A 19,365-nucleotide genomic window follows, 5' to 3' on the forward strand; every position below is an offset into this window, starting at 1 on the left:
AGTCCCACACCTGGTGGTTTGCTTTCACCCTTTCTCTCCTCTCACTGTCTCTCTACAGCAAATTAGAAGATAATAACAATACATAAAATTAAATAATTATTTTAAGAATGAATGAATGGTAAATATTTAACATTTGTAGAAATAAAAGCTAAAGTAAACATGACACGAAACTACTTCTTTTCATACACTGTCATAGCTCAGGATGCCTTAACAAAATATCACAAAACACATGTGTGTAAAAAATAAAACTTTAAACCAGGCAAACTGTCACAGCCCCAGAGGATAGAAATCTATAATGAAGGTGCCAACCAGTTTAGTTTCTGGTGAGAACTCTCTTCCTAACTTAGAGATGGCAGCATTCTAACTGTGTTCTCATGTGGCAGGGAGACAGTGTGACTTTTTTTTTTTTTGGAGAGGTTTTTGCTATAGGGCGCGTGTGCTCGCCAGACAGACAGAGAGAGACATAGAGACAGAAAGCGAGAAATCACCCCCCAGGGGGGATGGTCACGCCGCAATCCCTTTTCCTCCATTCTCCTCTCGGGATCTTGGGCACGCACACACACGTGCCTGGCGTGAGTTCTAAGCCACTGGGTCCAGGACGCGAACCGTGGTCGACTATGTGGAAGTCCAGCGACATAGCCATTACGCTAACGGCTGGTTCCCAGTGTGACTTCTTTGATATCTCTCCTTATAAAGACACAAGTCCATCCAAATCAAAGCCCCATGCTCATGGCCTCATTTATTATTACTTCTTTACAGGCCCTACCTCCAAACACAGCCACACTGGGAGTTAGGGTATCAACATATGAGTCTGGGGAAAACATAAACATTCAGTCCATAGTATTTTATCCCTCACTCCTCCAATTTATGGCAAAATACATTCATTCTATCTCAACAGCTCCAAAAGCTTTAATTCACTCAAGCCTCAATGCTGAAGTCAAAAGTCACAATGAAGTATCATCTAAATCAGATATGGATGAGACTCAAGGTACAATTCGCCCTGAGGCAAAATTCCTCTCTAGCTATGAACTACTAAAACCAAACAAGCTATATATTTCCAAAATACAATGAAAGGACCAGTATAGATACTTCCATTCCCAAAGGGAAAAAATAAAAAAGACAGGGATAGGCCAGCAGGTGGCCTGGGGGTTAATTAAGGTGCTAGAGGTTGCAGGGTTTGAGTTGTAGACTGGTGGCTTGAAAAATCACACCAGGCATGGATGCACGTGTGACTAAAATCCCAAGAGAGTACTGCAGGAGATAAGACTAAGGCATGGCCATTCCCCATGGTGGGGAGGTGATTTCTTACTTTGTCTCTTTCTGGCAAGTCCACACACCTATAGCAAAAACTAAAAGCAAAACAAAAAAAGGAACGCAGGGGTGACAGGTCCAAAGCCAAATCCAAAACTCAGCAAGGCAAATTCTGTAAGGTTTGAAAATAATCCCTTTTGGCTCAACACTCTACCCTCCAGGCCCGCTGGGATGGTATTATCACCCCCATAGCTCAGCTGGCTCCCAGAAACTAAAAAAACTCTGCCCTTTGAAACTGAGCAGGAACCAAGTCTGCTACCTGGGCATAAAGAGGGTGTAGCAACCATAAATCTCTAAATACCATGAATATCCTTGATATCTTTCTTCATCTTAAAGGATTACTATATGCTCACAGCCAGTTCTATTTTCCAGTGTGTAAAATCCCAGGAGTCAATCTTCCTTCATTTCATTCCATTTTCTCTACTTCCTTTAGGCAGTGTCTATGGTAATATAATTTCATCTCTAAAGGGGGTAAGAGTCTTTAAAAGGTTCACGGGAAATATGTATTATGGAAAAACGAATGCATGGATTTCAAAATTTTTCTGCATCAAAATAAGTGGGTAATTTAATTCTATTCTTCCACAATATCTATGAAGTCTCCTCATATTCCTTCTGCTGAGGTGGCTGCTTTAGTTGGTGGTTCGCACCCATATTAACCTTCATCAAATACTTCTCTGGCTATATCTTCGATGTTCTCTTCAAAACAAGCTTACTGAATTTTTACAATACGGAGAGCCTGAAAATTTTCTAAATCTTCAAGTTCTGGTTCCTATTATGCTTTGACGATTCCTTCAATTTTTCTCTCTCTTTTAAATTTCACTCTAAGCGGTCAGGAGAAACGAGGCCTCATGTTCAATAAATACTGGGCTTAGCAATTTCCTCAGCTAAATAGCCAAGATCATCCCTTGCAAATTTTGCCTTCCACAAAGCAATAGAACACAGTTCAACCAAGTTCTTTGCCACTTTAAAATAAGGAACATCTTTCCTGTAGTTTCCAATTCACTGTTTCTCTTTTCCTTCTGAGATCTCACAAGAAGAGCCTTCGATGTCTGCATTTCTACCAACATCTATGTAAGATGGCATACGTATGTCTCTGAGATTACGGAAACTTTCTCTCCAGCTCTTCTTTCTGAGCTGTCACCCTAACCACCTTTAACATCCATGTTTCTACCAACAATGGCAATCTAGGCTATAGCAAATACCTCAAAACTTCCCCACCCTCTACCCATTACCTAGTCCTAAATCCACTTCCACATTTTAGGTACTTTTTATAGCAACCCCTACACACACACTCTTCTGGCACTATTTGAGCTGCCATGACAAATTATCATAAACTGGGGGACTTACAAACAACAAAAATTTATTTTCTCACAGTTCTAGAGGCTGGAAGTCTAAGATCAATGTTCCTACCAATTCAGTTTGTGGTTAAGGGCTCTCTTCTTGGCTTGCAGATGGCTGTCCTCTCACTCTGTCCTCACATGAGAGAGAGTTGGCTTCTCCTCTGACAGGTCCTAGTACCTTGGATCACGGCTCCATGCTCATGAACTTATTTAACACTAACTACCTATTTACAGACCCCATCTACAATTATAGCCACACTGGAGGTTAAGGTTTCAACACAGGAGTTTGTAGGCAACATGAACATTCAGGCCATAACAGATCAATTTATTTGAAAATTTGAAAATGTCCAGAGGCCTACTCGGATAGCCCATATCGAGTCTTCGGGGTAAGTAGACATGCTTACACTGGTGTCGGCCACAGGCTGAGGTGTCGGCAGCTGCACCACGTATCTCCAAATATGGGCAGTCTGATCGCCAGAAGCTGAAGAGAGAAACCAAGGGGAAATTACCCAACATACACACCAGGCACACAGTGTACTTTTGCTGTGCTCTGGTTACGCAGCATCAGTCGGACTTCTCAGTCATCACGTAGTGAAATAAATGTACTTAAAGTTATTTCAGACGAAATAATACCAAAGTGAACAGAATAAATGTGTAAAATTAAGATAATGACTACTTATTAGAAAAAAATTTCCTCATTCATTTTTGGGTAGAATGCTGTAGAAGTGCAGAGAAAATCTATAAACAGATTTTGTTCTCCATCTATCTAATCTAAACACTATTATACTATTTAACCTGTGGCTGCAAGAGCTTTTGGGATGTTTCAGGAAAGTAAGTAATATTCATTTTCATCCATTCTGTGGTGACAGGACCTTACACTTTGCCAGGCACCTATTAAAACTATTTGTGTTACTTCCTTGTTCCTCTTTTTACACCGAAGTTTGTGTGGCAATGCTTTAATTTAGAATGGAAAGACAAAAGACATCGCTTCTGCATAGACCAGGACCTCGGATCAGCAGAATGGTCTCAGCTTACCCCTCACAAAAACAGTCCAGCTTCCAACTTCTCTTCACTGCTGAAAAGCTTCCTAAAGAGTTACCCTGTGCTGGTAGTGGTCTATTTCTTATAATAAAAATGAACTTATTGCCCCAACATGCCAATCTCTCTTCAAATCAACATTATATCCAAATCCCAGTCAACTCCTCTATTGTTTTATTGGTTTCAGTTTCCAAATAGTTCCTTTTTAAAAGGTCTCTTGGGTTCTCTGCTCATTTCTAATCCTTCAGTGTCAATCCGGACACATCCAACTGTCACTGGTCTCCTTGCCTCCTTCTGACTTTCTAATCATAGAACCCACCATTATTTTAATAAGGTTTAAACTCCTTGCCTCTTTGCTCCTCAAATACTGATTAAGGTAGAAATGAGCTACCATAACATAGGCCAGTTAAAATGACTCTCCTACCAATTCCTCTCAATTCAGAATTCTCTGACCAAACTGAGTGACTCACTGCCTCTAACACATCCAAAGTATTTGTTCTTAAAGAACTCCACCTGCTCAAGGCACCTGATCGTCTCAACTTTTGTATTCCATTTGGGGTCAGCAAATTCTGGTCCATGGGACCAATCTAGGCAGGTCACCACTTCTGTATAGGAAGTTTACCAGCACAGTCAAGTCCATCTGCTTGTGTTGTCTCTGCTGCCTCTGTACATAGCAGAACTGAGTGTTATGACCCACAGAGATGAAAATATTTACTATCTGGTCCTTCATAGAAAACGTCCACTGACCTCTGGTCTGCACATATCCTTCAAGATGATCACTGGTGTCTCAAAAGTATCACAGACCTCTACAGGGAATTTGACAATATTTCAAGAAAAGTCCTCCATATAATGAGGCTATCTCCAAAAGCAACAAATGAAGATACGTTTTACAAACCACTATAAGAAATGAGGATAAGAGGCCAGCAGGTGGCACGGTGGTTAAGGATGCTGGAATTCCCACATGGCCAACCACAGTTTCAGTCCCAGACCTGGTAGCTTTCTCGCTTTCTCTCTCTCTCTCTCTCTCTCTCTCTCTCTCTCTCTTTCTCTCTCTCTCTTTCTCACTCTCTCTCTCTCTCTCTTGCTTTCTCTCGCTTTCTCACTCTGTCCCTCTCCCTCTCTGGTTTTATTTCTTTATTTACATAGATAGATAGATAGATAGATAAAGTTAAATAAAAATAATTCTTTTAAAAAAATGAGGATAAATCCAAACTATCATAGCTTAGGTAAATTATGCAGAAAGAAATAAAAATCTGATGCTGGTAAAATGCTATGCCTCAATAGTCTTAGTTTCCTCATTTATTTTAGAAGCTTATAATGTATGATAATGCAAGAATTATAATAATATTATTATAATAATAATTATAATACAACAATTACCAAGTTTCAAAGAACTATGTTATAGTCTACTATGAATCATCACAGGCAATAATAAAATACTTCATAAAAAGACTTCAAGAAAAACATAAATTGATTTCAATCTCACAATAAATTCAAGTTAACCTAACTGGCAATTCATATTAGATTTACAGAAGAACTTCTCAGTGTATTTTTTTTTTATTCACTATCATTTAACTTATAAAATGTCTACTAAACACTGTCTAACTTTAAGCCATATATATAGATACACATAAAAGTATTATACTATTGATAAGGAATATTTATAGTTTTTTTAAGTTACCAAAAATTCTATTGAATAAAGAAAGAAATTAACCTACCAGTGAGAGCCAACTGCTCTGAAGGATGAAATTTTATAGAATTTACTGCAAAATAAAAACATTACAAAAACAGGTTTAAAGTAACAAAAATGTTATCAATTATTTATTAACTATAGCATACTTTACAAAGTTTAAAAATTAAAAGAACTATAACAGTTCAATATTAGCTCTTCCCAATTAAGCTATTTACAAACATGTACATTAAAACAGAGGTACAGGGACCAGCAGATGGCATAATGGTTATGCCACTAAACTCCCAGATAGCCGACAGTGGTTTGACTCCCTGACCCAGCGGCTTCAAACTCATACCGGGTGCGTGCCCAAAATCCCAAGAGGAAAATGGAAGAAAAGGGATTGCAGTGTGGCCATCCCCACAGCGGGTGATTTCTCACTCTTTGTCTCTCTCTCTGACTCTCCGACGAGCACACGTGCCCTATAGCAGAAATCTCTCTTATGAGAAAAAAAAAAAGAGGTACAATTTAAAAAAACTGAAGTATGAACTACCAAACTGTTAAATTATAGACTACATAGAAGAGTATTAATAATACTTATAGACAAGGGAGCTGTTTAGAGCTAAAAACGAATCAGAATGAAAAAAAATGACAATAGGAAAAGACAAACTATAGAACAGCAGACACTGTTTATTGCCTATCCGATTGGCCATATCCCCACTCTGCCCTCCTTCCCAAATTACAAAGCCCTAATCTGTTCTATGACAAGTAGACACCTCAAGAACACACAGAATATAACCCTCTGCCAGCTTCAGGAAATAAATCGGGATTCAATTAAGCCACGTATAGCCCCTATTCAGCTTACCCAGATGTGTCCATGATAGAAAAGAGGGAATATGGCAAAGGACTTCTGAGGGTGCACTCATTTTCTTGGTAAAGGAGCTAGGGGAACAGCAGACTCAGAACATCTTGTCTTCCCCTCCTTCCTGAGTTGACTGCAGAGGGGATCAACATGTGATCACCAAGACAGTACGCATGAGCGCACAAGCCAGCACACTGAACCTGCGGCCCAGCTCCAGCAGACTGCCTAGGTACCAATCTGATCCTGAGCCCATCCTACAAACCTAGGAGTTTGCAGTAGTGAATGCCAGGTCTTGGTGGGCTGGAGTCACTACTAGTCAGTCTGATGATAAGACTTAAGCTCAAGTGGGAACCAGCAGTTAGCGTAATGGCTATGTCGCTGGACTCCCACGTAGTCGACCGCGGTTCGTGTCCCGGACCCGGTGGCTTAAAACTCACGCCGGGCACATGTGCGTGCGTGCCCAAGATCCCAAGAGGAGAATGGAGGAGAAGGGATTGCGGCGTGACCATCCCCCCTGGGGGGTGATTTCTCGCTTTCTGTCTCTATGTCTCTCTCTGTCTGTCTGGCGAGCGCACGCGGCCTACAGTGAAAATCTCTCAAAAAAAAAAAAAAAAGACTTAAGCTCAAGTCATCTAGGGAAGTCCAACCCTTACTTTCATAACTTGTGAGGGAAATGTTATATCCCTTATATAGAATAGCAAGGGGAAAATTGCCAAATGTGAATAAGTTATCTCTTTTAATGAAATTTTGTTAGCTATACCATTATATTTTTATAAGGAACTAAATTTTTAAAATGTTGGTTAGGGGCCAGGAGGTGGCATGGAGGTTGGAGTGACTGGATTCCACGTTGCCAACCCCATGGTTTGAGTCCTGGTGGCTTAAATATGCCGGGTGCATGTACATGTGCCTGTACACGTGTGATCAAAGCTCCAAGAGGAGAATGGGGAGAAGGAATGGTGACATGGCCATCCCTTCTGCTCCCAGGGGGTAGTTTCTCACTTTATCTCTGTCTCTGGTAAACACACATGCAAGCTTAAAAATAAAGTAAGTTAGAAGATGTGTTTTGCTATTCACATTAAGATACAGATAACTCTAAGAAGAGTTAGTAAAACTTGCATACACCTTTTTAGTAATAAACTAAGTAATAAGTAATGCTAGAAATAAACTATCACTGTAACTGACATAAATTCTATTAACACTCTCAATTTCAATGAGTACTTTTCATAAAGTCAGAGATTTATTTTTATTTTCTTATATCTATGTAAACCTTTAGCAAACCACTAATAAAACTGGGAACACTAATACCATTTACCTCAAAATTAATGCGAGGTGTAAATGAAAGAATGCATGTCAAATACTTAGCCGAAAAATTTGCATCACTTGGCACTTAGAGACTGTTATTAATAGTATCTGTAGTGATGGTTGATTTTTAGCTGTGCAGACATAATAGAGGAAGACTGATCACTGAGCTCATCAAAATTACAATATAGCAGTCTCCTTATCCAGTACCACCAATGGACGCTGCAGATAGTACCAAATCCAATACATATCACATTTTCTTCTATCCATATGTACCAATAAAAGTTTAACTTATAAAGTACAGTAAGATATTAGCAACAACAATGAAAAGGAAAATTGTTAACAATATATCGTAACAAGAGTTATGTGAATGTGCCATGCATGCACACCTGCACTCTTGAATGCTCTTTCTCTCAAAATATCTAATTACAGTTGACCATAGGTAACTAAAATCACGAAAAGCAAAACTATGATAAAGGAAACTAATGTATAATTATGTTGGGAGGTGAGGACTGAAATCACACGGCAGAAAATTACTTTATAAAAAGTTATATAACCTTCCAAAGCAGAATTCAACAGATACTGGCTAAAACAGAAAAAAAATCACCAAAAATCAGCACCATGAAATGTCATCTAATAATGTGGCAACAGTGCCCAAAACACAGCTAACACAATTCACAGTGGTCAAGACTCAGAATAGAAAAGAGAGAGGATGCCAGCAACTGCTATTTTTCATAACAAGTATCAAAGACATGTGCATGTGTAAGTAATACAAATTTAAGCTGAAGTCTAAAAAGAGAAGGATAAATAGGACAACAATCTCCTCTGCTAGTGGTGTCTCTACCTTTAAGAGGCCCAGACGGAGCAAAGCTGCAAACCTCACACACTTTACTCTCTTGGATGCCAGAAGGTTGGATCTATAGTTGGATGTTTCAACATGGGAAGGTTGAAATTAACCTGAAAGAACAAAGGAAAGCCAACAAGAAACAAAGCAAGGCTGAAGGATAGGAAGAGAATTCTTCTTACTAGAATGTAGTCTACATCAGACTCACTCTATTCCATTACAGAGATCAATTATAAAAGCTACATGCAAATATCAAAAAATAAACAGAAAGTTTAGAATCATCACCCAAAGCAGCCAGGGCTGAAGACCCCAGAAAAAAATACTGGTGAGCCTCACAACTCCACCATTTTGTCCTCAAGGCACAGAGATCACCTAGGGAGCAAAGGGTACAGTTAAGTAACACTGTAAACTCTGGGCAAAGCAGCAGGAGCTGAGGGCCCCAAATTCCCAGTAGAGGTGCCCTGAGGAAGAGGGCTGGCTAGGCCGAGTGCCCTCCAGTCACTGCCAGTATTCACAATGAGTATATAGGGCAAGCAGCCATAAACCAAGCAGAGGACAGCCTCTAAGAGATAAAAGGCTGAGAATACTGAAAGCAAAATTAAAATTCAAGGTATATGAGGGTAAATTCTTGAAAGATAACATGTTTGGAACAAGGGGAAACCAGAAATACATCACTGCTCCTAATGTTAGCTTGAACTTCATCTCCAGTTATCTAGTCCTTATCTATATCAAGGCTGGGCACCCACACTCTATCTACTGAATAGAGAAAAACCAAATCCTCTCTAGAATAAAGGAATGCCATTCAGAGCCTGTATGCATTTTTCATACACAATGCCAGATCATAAAATAAAAATTATTAACTTGAAAAAATATTACATAAATAAACAAAATCAAAGAAATCGCCAGGGCTCAGTTGTACAGTGACTGTGACCTGGAAGATAGGGACACAGACATGAATGGGACCAGATCTCTGCCTTTCAGACATGAAGAAATGCACCGTGTAGAAGAGAAAACAAAAATAAAAATTATGAGAAAGGAAAAGAAAGAGTTACCAGACACAGTAGGAGACATAATCAAATGACTAAAAACCCAGAAGAAATGGACTATACAAGGACTCCCACAGGAAATTCAGGTATTGGCCAGTAGATGCTCAATGGTACTACCACTCCATACACACCAGGACAGCTAAACTAAAACACTTAATAATGCCAGCTGTACACCACTGGTATAACAAGAGAATGACGAGGGTAAGGAAGCACTTCGGAAACTGGGACTATATGCTAATGCTGAACATCCCAAAGAATTCTACATTAAGATATTCACCAAGCAAAAAGGACTATGTATCATGAAAGACTAAAACAAGAACTGCAAACTTATAATTATTTGTAACAACTCAAAACTGGAAATACCCAGATAAACTACCGACTGTTCTATAATAGTTCCACACAACAATGCAACATAGGTGAATCTCACAGTCAACATCTTTACCTTGAAGTAGCTACACAGGTGTTAACCATCTTGTAAAAATTCTCACTGTGCACTTATGACTTGTGCGTTTTTCAGTGTGTATGTTATACTACAATAAAATGTTCACAAAGTATGATAAAAAGTTTCAGGCACCCATTAAGGTCAGGATAAGGAAGGGACTGAACACAGAATTCATAAAAAGTTGGTACATAAGAAGTAGTTGTAATACTAGGAAGCAGTTGTAATCCCTGTACTTTTTACCTCCTCAACCCACAAAAAAGGCTGGCTCACAATGAACTCATAAATAGGATAAGAGAAGATACTACAGGACTGATGATAAAAAAGGAACTCCAGAGAACAAGAAAGAACCACAAAAATTAAAACCATGATGGCAAAAACTTTTTCAAGTAAGGGATAAAGTGCAGGAAATCTCTAAGAAATAATTTTTTAAAAAGTAGAAAATAAAGATAAAATTAAAGGAACAATATAAGATGTCCAACATCCTAGTAATAGGAATTACCAAATATAAATATTTCTCAAAGAGAAGTTCCACTGAATATCTAGTACCATTCAAACATAAAAAGTGCACTAGTGAAAGAAGAAAAGACCTTAAAGCTTCTAGAAAGAAACACAAGTTTATCTACAAAGGTTCAGGATTCAAAATACCATTACACTTAATATTAATACCAGAAGCTACAAAAATAGGACAACAGAACAATACCTTCAAACTGGTTGAAAGAATATCATTTCCTATATATAATTTAATCAGCCATATTATCAATCCAGTGGAAAGATGAAATCTATTTTTCAAACATTAAAAATTGTTCTTCCAAAATACCTTTTATAAAGAAGCTATTAAAAGACTGGCTTCCATGGAGAAAAAAGATATGAGATCCAGAAATAAGGGGATATAGCAGATAAGAGGCTAACTGAACGGTCAGGAGGAAGCTAAAGGGGGGCCTCACAGACCAGGTACTTGGAAGCCAAGTCAAACAGGGAGGAGCTCCAGGGAGGGAATGAGAACAGCAAAAGGAACAAGAGTTCACCTGTTGAGTCTGATCACAGAGAGCAATTTTACAGAGTTGGTCGAGTTTAAGGATAAATTAGGGATATAGGGCCACAGGTGGCGTAGTGGGTTAAGGGTACTGGACTCCTACATGGCCAACCATGGTTCATGTCCCAGACCTGGTGGGTTGCTTTCTCACTTCCTCCCCCCTCCCCAGTCCCTCTATGGTCAAATTTAAATAAATAAATAAAGTTAAATAAAAAGAATTATTTAAAAATAAAATGAAAATGAAAAATAACAAAAGGATAAATTAGGGATACCAACCAAAAACTAATACTGATCCAGAAAAAACAAAACTGGGGATGTAATTAATGTTCAATACACAAGTAGGTATGAACAAGGGGTACCTTCAAAAAGTTCATAGAAAATGCATATTACAAATAAAATGCATATTACAAATAAAATTATACATAAATTTCAATTTGTTGTACCAAAATAAACTTAATTCCATTTCACCACAAACTTTAATTGAAAGTCTTCTACTGCAGTCATAATTACCAAAATCTGAATATCTATTTAAATAAAAATCATGATTTAGGGAACCAGCAGTTAGCGTAATGGCTATGTAACTGGACTCCCATGTAGTCGACTGTGGTTCGTGTCCCCGACCTGGTGGCTTAAAACTCAAGCCAGGCGCGTGTGCATGCGTGCCCAAGATCCCGAGAAGAGAATGGAGGAGAAGGGATTGCGGCGTGACCATCCCCCCTGGGGGGTGATTTCTCGCTTTCTGTCTCTATGTCTCTGTCTCTGTCTGTCTGGCGAGCGCACGCACGCGATAGCGAAAACCTCTCAAAAAAAAACAATCATGATTTAACTATTTAGGGTGAGAAGGGGTAGAGAAGTACACATAAGTGGTCTTGCTCATAAAAAATGCCTATTTAAAAAACTGCATAGAGGGATCAGCTGTTGACGTAATGGCTATGTCACTGGATTCCATGTAGTCAACTGTGGTTCGAGTACCAGACCCAGTGGCTTATACTCACACTAGGAGCATATGAATGCATGTGTGCCCAAGATCCCAAGAGGAGAATGGAGGAGAAGGGACTGCGGGATGGTCATGCCCCCAGGGGGGTGATTTTTCGCTTTCCAAAAAAAAAAAAAAATTGCATAGATTTAGCACCTAAATAAACTTATATTTTAATTCTACTTTTCCAAGAACTTTTTGAAGTTCCTGCACACGTGAGGTAGGTCATTTCCCTTAATATTTGTCTAAAACTCAAAAATTAAGAGGTAATGAAATAGGGCCAGCAGATGGTGTGGAGCATAAGGCACTGGACCTCACATGACCAGCTTTGCAGTTCAAGACCTAGACATAGTGGCTTGTGAATCATGCCAGGTACATGTGTATGTGTGTCCAAAATCCCAAAAGGAGAGTGGAGGAGAAGGGATTGCAGTGTAGCCATCTCCCCAAAGGAGTGATTTCTCACTTTCTCTCTCTCCCTAGCTCTCTCGCTCTGTCTCTCTCTCTGGCCAGCACACTCACACTACAGTAAACAAACAAACAAAAGTAATAGGTTGGCATGTAAAAAACAGAAGTAAAAGGCAGAAGAATACTCAAAACAGCTATTGCTTTTTGAGAGGTGAAAATAGAGAGTGAGGCAAGAGACTTGTCAATGAATTATAAAGAAGGCTGTATAATATATATATATATATAATATATATATATATATACACACACACACACACACACATTTAATTTTTAAGTGTTTTCAAAATATAAATTTCAGGAAAAAGAACAGATAATACAGCATTCCTTCATTCCTTACTCTTTACTATAAAATTCTGTTATACTTTTGAGCATCTATCATATATTGGGTTGTCAGAAATGTCAGGATGCATTTTTGCATAGGAAAACATAGGAAAATACATCATGGCTTCTCTGAGGACCTAAGATACTCCAGGTGTCACATCAGAAAGACACACGCAGTAGGACAGCACCCCAAACACAGTCTTTTGAGCCAGAAGGTGGGAGGGGACACATATAGGGATGTAGTATGGAACAAGGATGCCTAATATGGGAAAGGCACATGTTTATGAGATAAGGGAAAAGCCCACGGCAAGAAAGACAGGAGGAATAACTGAAAGAGAGAAGATTCTAAGAAACGGAAGAGCTGGGGTCTGTAGCTCACTGGAAGCCTTGGCCTTGGTAAGGGACCAAGGAGACAGCAAGAGGGCATTCAGAGGAATGGGCTTCACCCTAATGTGCAACTCTGCAAGCTCAGGTGAGGCCCACTTCCAGTCTGCCTACAAAGGTGAAGGGTGCAGTGGACGCAGGCAGAGGAAGGAGCTGGTGGGAGTAGCTCCTGACAGAGACTCGAGAGGTAAACATTCCAGGAAGAAGGAACCACACAGTGAGTCTGGGAGGAAAGTAAAGAATTAAATTTGGTCAGAACAGTGGTACACACTCAAGTATAATTGGAAAGACACAAGAATGCTACTGTAGGTACTATTAACGACAAGCATGCAAGCACAATAATAGAAGATACTTTAACCTGACTATATCCAAATTATTACTACATTAAATCTCTAACATAGCTATTTATTTCATGATGAATAATGCCCACATTTCAATTACAAAATTTCCTACATACAGTTTATATGTAACACTAGAGAAAATGCATTTGTGAATTGCTTGGTAGTTAAGCTTCCTTTTATTAAAGACATATAAACTAGGGCACAGAGTTCATTCTAGTCTCTGAATAAACCACACTGCTCCCTGACAATCAAAACAATAAAACTGCCTATCAAATAACACAGGTGGCTTAAAAAAAACAAAAACAAACAAACAAAAAAAAAAACAAAGCAAAAGACAGCTTCTGACCACAGAAGTCACTTGGGTGAAGGCTTACCTGACCCCACATGGCCTGTGTACGTGACGAGGGACTTCCCTGTCTCTATGCTCCACAGTAAGGCTGTGTGATCTGCAAGAATGGAATAAAGAACTTATAACTTAGACATCAACAATGTTATAGTTGTTTATTAAAAAAAAAGATAAAAGCAGTAACAATGAGGTTACACTACCACTAATATTTCTTGCAACTTTGATTCTCCTACTATATAAAATTTAATTGACTGAAGAAAACATTTATAAGAAGATAGAGATTGGGAACCAGCAGTTAGCATAATGGCTATGTCGCTGGATTCCCACGTAGTCGACCGCGGTTCGCGTCCCAGAGCCGGTGGGTTAGGCCTCACGTCGGGCACGTGTGTGTGTGTGCCCAAGATCCCGAGAGGAGAGTGGAGGAGAAGGGATTGTGGCGTGACCATCCCCCCTGGGGGGTGATTTCTCGCTTTCTGTCTCTCTGTCTCTCTCTCTCTGTCTGGCGAGTGCACACGCCCTATAGCGAAAACCTCTCAAAAAAAGAAAAAAAAGAAGATAGAGATTCATCCAAGCACATGGAACTGGCAAAAAGGTAAGCAGAAACTCAATTCTTTCAGTTTACTATTACATGTCATGCTTGACACTTACAGTCAGAGGTCATTAATATTACAGTTTCATTGTTTTATAAATAATTAAAACTTTTCAGGTCATCTTCCAATATGCAGATTCAAGTTATACCCAAATCCAGTTAAAACTGAGATAATAAATATTCCTTTGAGTCTTTCCTCTCATAGGCAAAATTTAAAAAATTAAAAAAAAAAAAAAGAAAAAGTGGGACCAGCAGTTGACATAATGGCTGTGTTGCTGGATTCCCATGTAGTCGACCACAGTTTGAGTTCTGGACCCAGTGGCTTAAACTCACGTCAAGTGCATGCATGTGCATGCCCAAGATCCCGAGAGGAGAATGGAGAAGGGATTGTGGAGTGGCCATCCCCCCTGGGGGGGGGGGGGTTTTTTGCTTTCTGTCTCTCTGTCTCTCTCTGACTTTCTGGTGAGCACACGTGCCCTATTGCAAAAATCTCTCAAAAAATAAAAACAAAAACAAAAAAAGCAAACTTAACAGCAAAATTTGAGAAAGAAATGCTAATTTTCCAAATAAAATTTCAGAAATATCAGAAAAGACCCCTATTCTTTTTTAATTGATTTGCAAAGCAACCCTGAGTTGCTCATGTGTAAAACAATTTCAAGTAAGCAAGAGAACTTTCTTCATCACTTAAACTCATTTTATGTTTTATTTCACCTCAAAAAGCAGAATGTGGTGGGTAATTAACGTCTCACAAGCTAGAAAAGACATTTTTAACAAGCAAGGAGCCACCATTTTTCATTTTAACAATTTGTCTGCAAAGTGTAAGTCATGCCTTCTTAGGTAGCTTCTAGGGTGATTTTTGAGTATTATTTTTTTTCCTTTTAGTGAGAAGAAAGGGGGCTTTAACAGCCTACCCTCATGATTCCTGCAGGTGAACCCTGGGAGCACCACCGATCTCCACCAACAGCTAAATCCCTTCAATGGCATGCATTTCTTTTTTTATTTTATTTATTTATTCATTTACTTTAATCTGACAAGAGAGAGAAGGGAAAGTGAGAAAGCAAGCCACCTGGTCCAGGATTCGAACCATGGTTGGCCATGTGGGTATGTCCAACACCTTAACCACTATGCCACCTGCTGGCCCCAATGGCATGCATTTCTCATGGCCCGTTCCCTCAGTTATACTTCTCTCATGGAAAAGCAGGTCAAATAATACTCCAAAGCAGAAGCACACTAAGCTATGAAAAACAAGAATAAAGCCCATCAAAATAACTACCTAATGTTTAAAAACTATCCTACCTTTCATTACCTCTACCATTTCAAAACTGATTCCTTAACACCATTAAGTTACATCACAGGACTCCAGGACAGAGCTGCAGACCTTACCAATGATGCCCATCATGTCTTGACAGCTAGCAGAGTCAGTGCCACTCACCAGCAGATGCAGTCCCCAGCACCACTGGTGGTGTCCTCGCAACACTGACATCCCAGATACCATCCCTGTGGCCAACGTACTCTTTCACAAGCTGGCAGACGGCCCTTGACGTGGTAGTCTTAAAGCTGGAAACAATCTAGGATTGAGAATAAAGGAGTGAATTTCTCTATGTTAAAAAAAGCAAAATAGAAAAGAGGTATCTTTTTTTATCTACATAAGGTACCAAAGAGTATTTAAGACATTAAAAGAAACACAACATAAAGGGTGAACAGAAATCAAAACACTCTGTATACTGGTGGCAGGTTCATTCAACTTGACATCACCAAGATGAAGTCCTTACAAAGGCTCAGGAGACTTCCCCACTTCACATTCTGACAGGAGTCAAACACATAATGCCTTACTATAGAAGGGCTATTCAGACATTTCAAGAGAGTCTTCCACAATTCCGTATCATCAGACAAAATTTCCAAATTCTTTAAAAATAAATAAACAGCTATTAACTAGCCAGTTGGACATGAAGTCAGGAAAAATACAGCAAACTGTTGAGGCTAATTACTTTGATCACTGGGGGCATTTTCACTTTTTTTGTTTTTGATCATTTGCACAAACCACATATGGTCAAGAGAAAAGAAAGCCCATGGTGGGAGAAGAATTGAAAGATGACACTTCTAACAGATGAGAAGGTTTATTCAAGACTGTTTATTGAGCAGCTGATTGGAGCCAGGCAATGAGCTGAGTAGAGACGAAAAGCAAAGTGACAGCGGGCTCCCTGCCTCTTAGAAGCTCACAGTCTAATGGGAGACAGACGTGAACACAACATGGACTGAAAGGTACACATACACAGCAATGCATCATCTTGTACAACAATATATGTAACAAACAATCCTCATCAAGAAAAATGTAAAATGAGGGAGGAAGAAGCTATACACAAAACTCAGATAAAGGAATAGTTTTTCAGTTTTTAAGTAAACCAGACATAATGTAAATTATTCAAAATAACAAAACCATAAGTGAAAAATGAAAACTGGTGGCACTATATGGCTTGTTTTAAACCCTGGTTTAGCAAAGCCCTGAAAAAAGTATTTAAATTCATTCTTACATAAACACATTAAAGCACAATCCACTGTTGTGTCAATTCAGGAATGAACACAGAAATTATTCTCCTGATACAGTGAAAGACTAAAACAAAAAGCTTGATGAAGTGACTGACTGACAGTTTCACCAGTAACATAAATAGGTTCCATTGACTTGGTTTAAACTTAACAGGAGTAATAAAATAAATCTTTGCATCTCGAACTTAACAATACCGTCCCTTCCTTCTGAAAGCCAAAATATCCTGTTCAACTCTAGACAATATGGTGAAATGCTTTTGCTTACATAAAGGTCATTGAGATGTTAAATATAATACTATAACATTTGAGGGGAGGGTAAAGTTAAAGATAATAATAACAATAAGCTGTAGTTATTTGCATTGTCCAAGTTTCTTACCATTTCTAACATAAATAATGCTATAAGAAACAAACTAGTGGAGCCACATTCTTTGCCTACCCCGTTCATAAGGCAGGAGTAGAGGGACTATTGTCATGAGACCCCAGCTGCATTTCTGGTGGAATTTTGGGAGCAGATGATAATGTGCTGTTTATAAATACTGTAACAAGTCATGTCATATGCTGTTTCCAAAATGCCCATTACACTTTGACTCTTTCAATTTTAATTCTGTTCTAAAAAATGTTGACTTAAGTCACAATTACAAAGAAGCCCAAGAATATAAACCAAATCACTTAAAAAGAAGTTTATGACAGAAAATCAATCAATGAATTGGTAACTTACACCTGTCACTCTAAGTCATTTTAATTGAGATATAACCTCCAGCACTTTTAAAAGAATCCAAAAGTACTATTTTCATAATAAAAGATATATATCTTTTTTTTAAACATTGACTAATTGATTGATTGTGATTTTTCAAGCCACCAGGTTTGGGACTTGAACCATAGTCAGCCATGTGGGAGTCCAGTGCCTCAACCACCATGCCACCTGCTGGTCCCAAAGATACTTATCGTTATTAAAATATTTGCAAACACTTTCATAGGTTTCTTTTATTTAAAGTGGTTTTGTGGGTTGGACTGTCTTACCTCCTCCCCAATAAAGCATTAAAAATATGTCATTAGCCATCCAGGAAAGAAAAAAAATCTCTGCTGGGTTTACTTAATATACTTTATGTGCCACTATCTTACCAAAATTCTACTGCCTTTCACAGTTCTGAATCAGGAGGAAAGTAATAAATCTAGACTGTCAAATTTATCTTGTTGCATTCTTGCTTAGTTTTAATACCGAGAATCCATGCTGCAGCACAAATGAGAATATATTCTGTTACCAAATTATTTCCTCAACTTTCAGGTAACGTCTTTCATTTTCATTACTATTTTTTAAGATGGGCACACAGTGTGAAAAATGCTATACGAAGATCATTTGTAATTTTTTTTTTTTTTTTTACAAATTCAGATAAATGTCTAGTACCTAAAATGACTGGGACCTTAATACTGCTACTATATTTTTTTAAGCAAAACATTATTGTACATATTCTTACCTTTGTGCAAATATTTCTTTTTTACTGTTCGTGTAAGGAATAACTTTATATAATCATTCGTCTACTCTTTCAGAAATTATTTGAAAGTTTTAAAATGCTAAGACCGTAAGACCATACATTGGACTCGTATACAACTGTAAGCGTGAGAAAAGGCAGTATGATTCAAGATAAGGTAACAAGAACTTAAGTGAGGAAAAAAGTAATTCTTAATACTGTGTCCTGAAGAAAAGGCTTAAATTTAAATTAAAACTACTAAGTGCAAGCTAGATGTTACAACCAAAGAAAAAAATGGGTAAAGCAGCTACTGATACTCTAGACATTACAAAGTTAGAAAATGCCAGCAATATTCAGATTTTCTTTTTAATAACAATTACCAAAGGGTTTCAAAGGAGAAATAGCACACAGGCTGAATTTGCTTTATTAATTGCAGTTAATTTCACTGTAGATGTCATGCTAAATAACTTTGAGTTCAAGAAAACAAATTAGAAAAGTAGAAAGCTAACAATAACTATACCATCATAGCAAATTCACTGAAAATTCCAACTTTTTCCTTCAGGTTTAGTGAAAGGACTGTACATTCATTAAGGATAGGTAATTAATTGATCTTCTGTATACTGAAATGCTCCAATACAGAGATAATATACAAAACTTCCTCAAAACATTATTTCATAGTGGTACTCCATCTTAGATACACTCCCAATTAAATCCCTGCCACTTTAAAAAGGTCGGAACAAGATATTCTAAAAAAAGCAAAACACTACGCATGTCCCTCTTTGTGTCAGAGACAAACCTTTCCTTCCTGATCACGCTTAGAAAATTAATAAAAAAGGAAGATAATTAAAATAAAAACATAAATGTAACTCAGAACATAATTTTCATTGCTTTACACCTATTTAATATCTATCTCCCTATTAAGAGCCTCGATACCAAATCAATTAACAACAGAAAACTTATCTTACCTCTAAAGACGATATATTAACAAACGCACTGTATTAATCTCGGTAAGCATTCGGGAAAGATGGGCTCTAAATGTCTGCGTC

At 38.2% G+C, this 19,365-nt stretch overlaps 1 protein-coding gene across 3 annotated transcripts in view; it reads right to left on the reverse strand.

Moving 5' to 3' along the window:
- WDR37 (WD repeat domain 37) overlaps positions 1–19,365 on the reverse strand; it is a 75,548-nt gene that overhangs the window by 37,057 nt on the left and 19,126 nt on the right. For all 3 annotated transcript variants that reach the window (XM_006141335.3, XM_006141336.3, XM_006141338.3), the window contains 4 exons: positions 15,739–15,874; positions 13,746–13,817; positions 5,408–5,452; positions 3,056–3,132 (listed from right to left, as the gene is read on the reverse strand). In XM_006141335.3, coding sequence (XP_006141397.1) covers positions 3,056–3,132; positions 5,408–5,452; positions 13,746–13,817; positions 15,739–15,874 — 330 coding nt within the window. The remainder of the gene's footprint in view (positions 1–3,055; positions 3,133–5,407; positions 5,453–13,745; positions 13,818–15,738; positions 15,875–19,365) is intronic.

The sequence above is a fragment of the Tupaia chinensis genome, unplaced genomic scaffold (genome assembly GCF_000334495.1).
Source record: "Tupaia chinensis unplaced genomic scaffold, TupChi_1.0 Scaffold000052_1, whole genome shotgun sequence".
In the NCBI taxonomy this organism is placed as follows: Eukaryota; Metazoa; Chordata; class Mammalia; order Scandentia; family Tupaiidae; genus Tupaia; species Tupaia belangeri.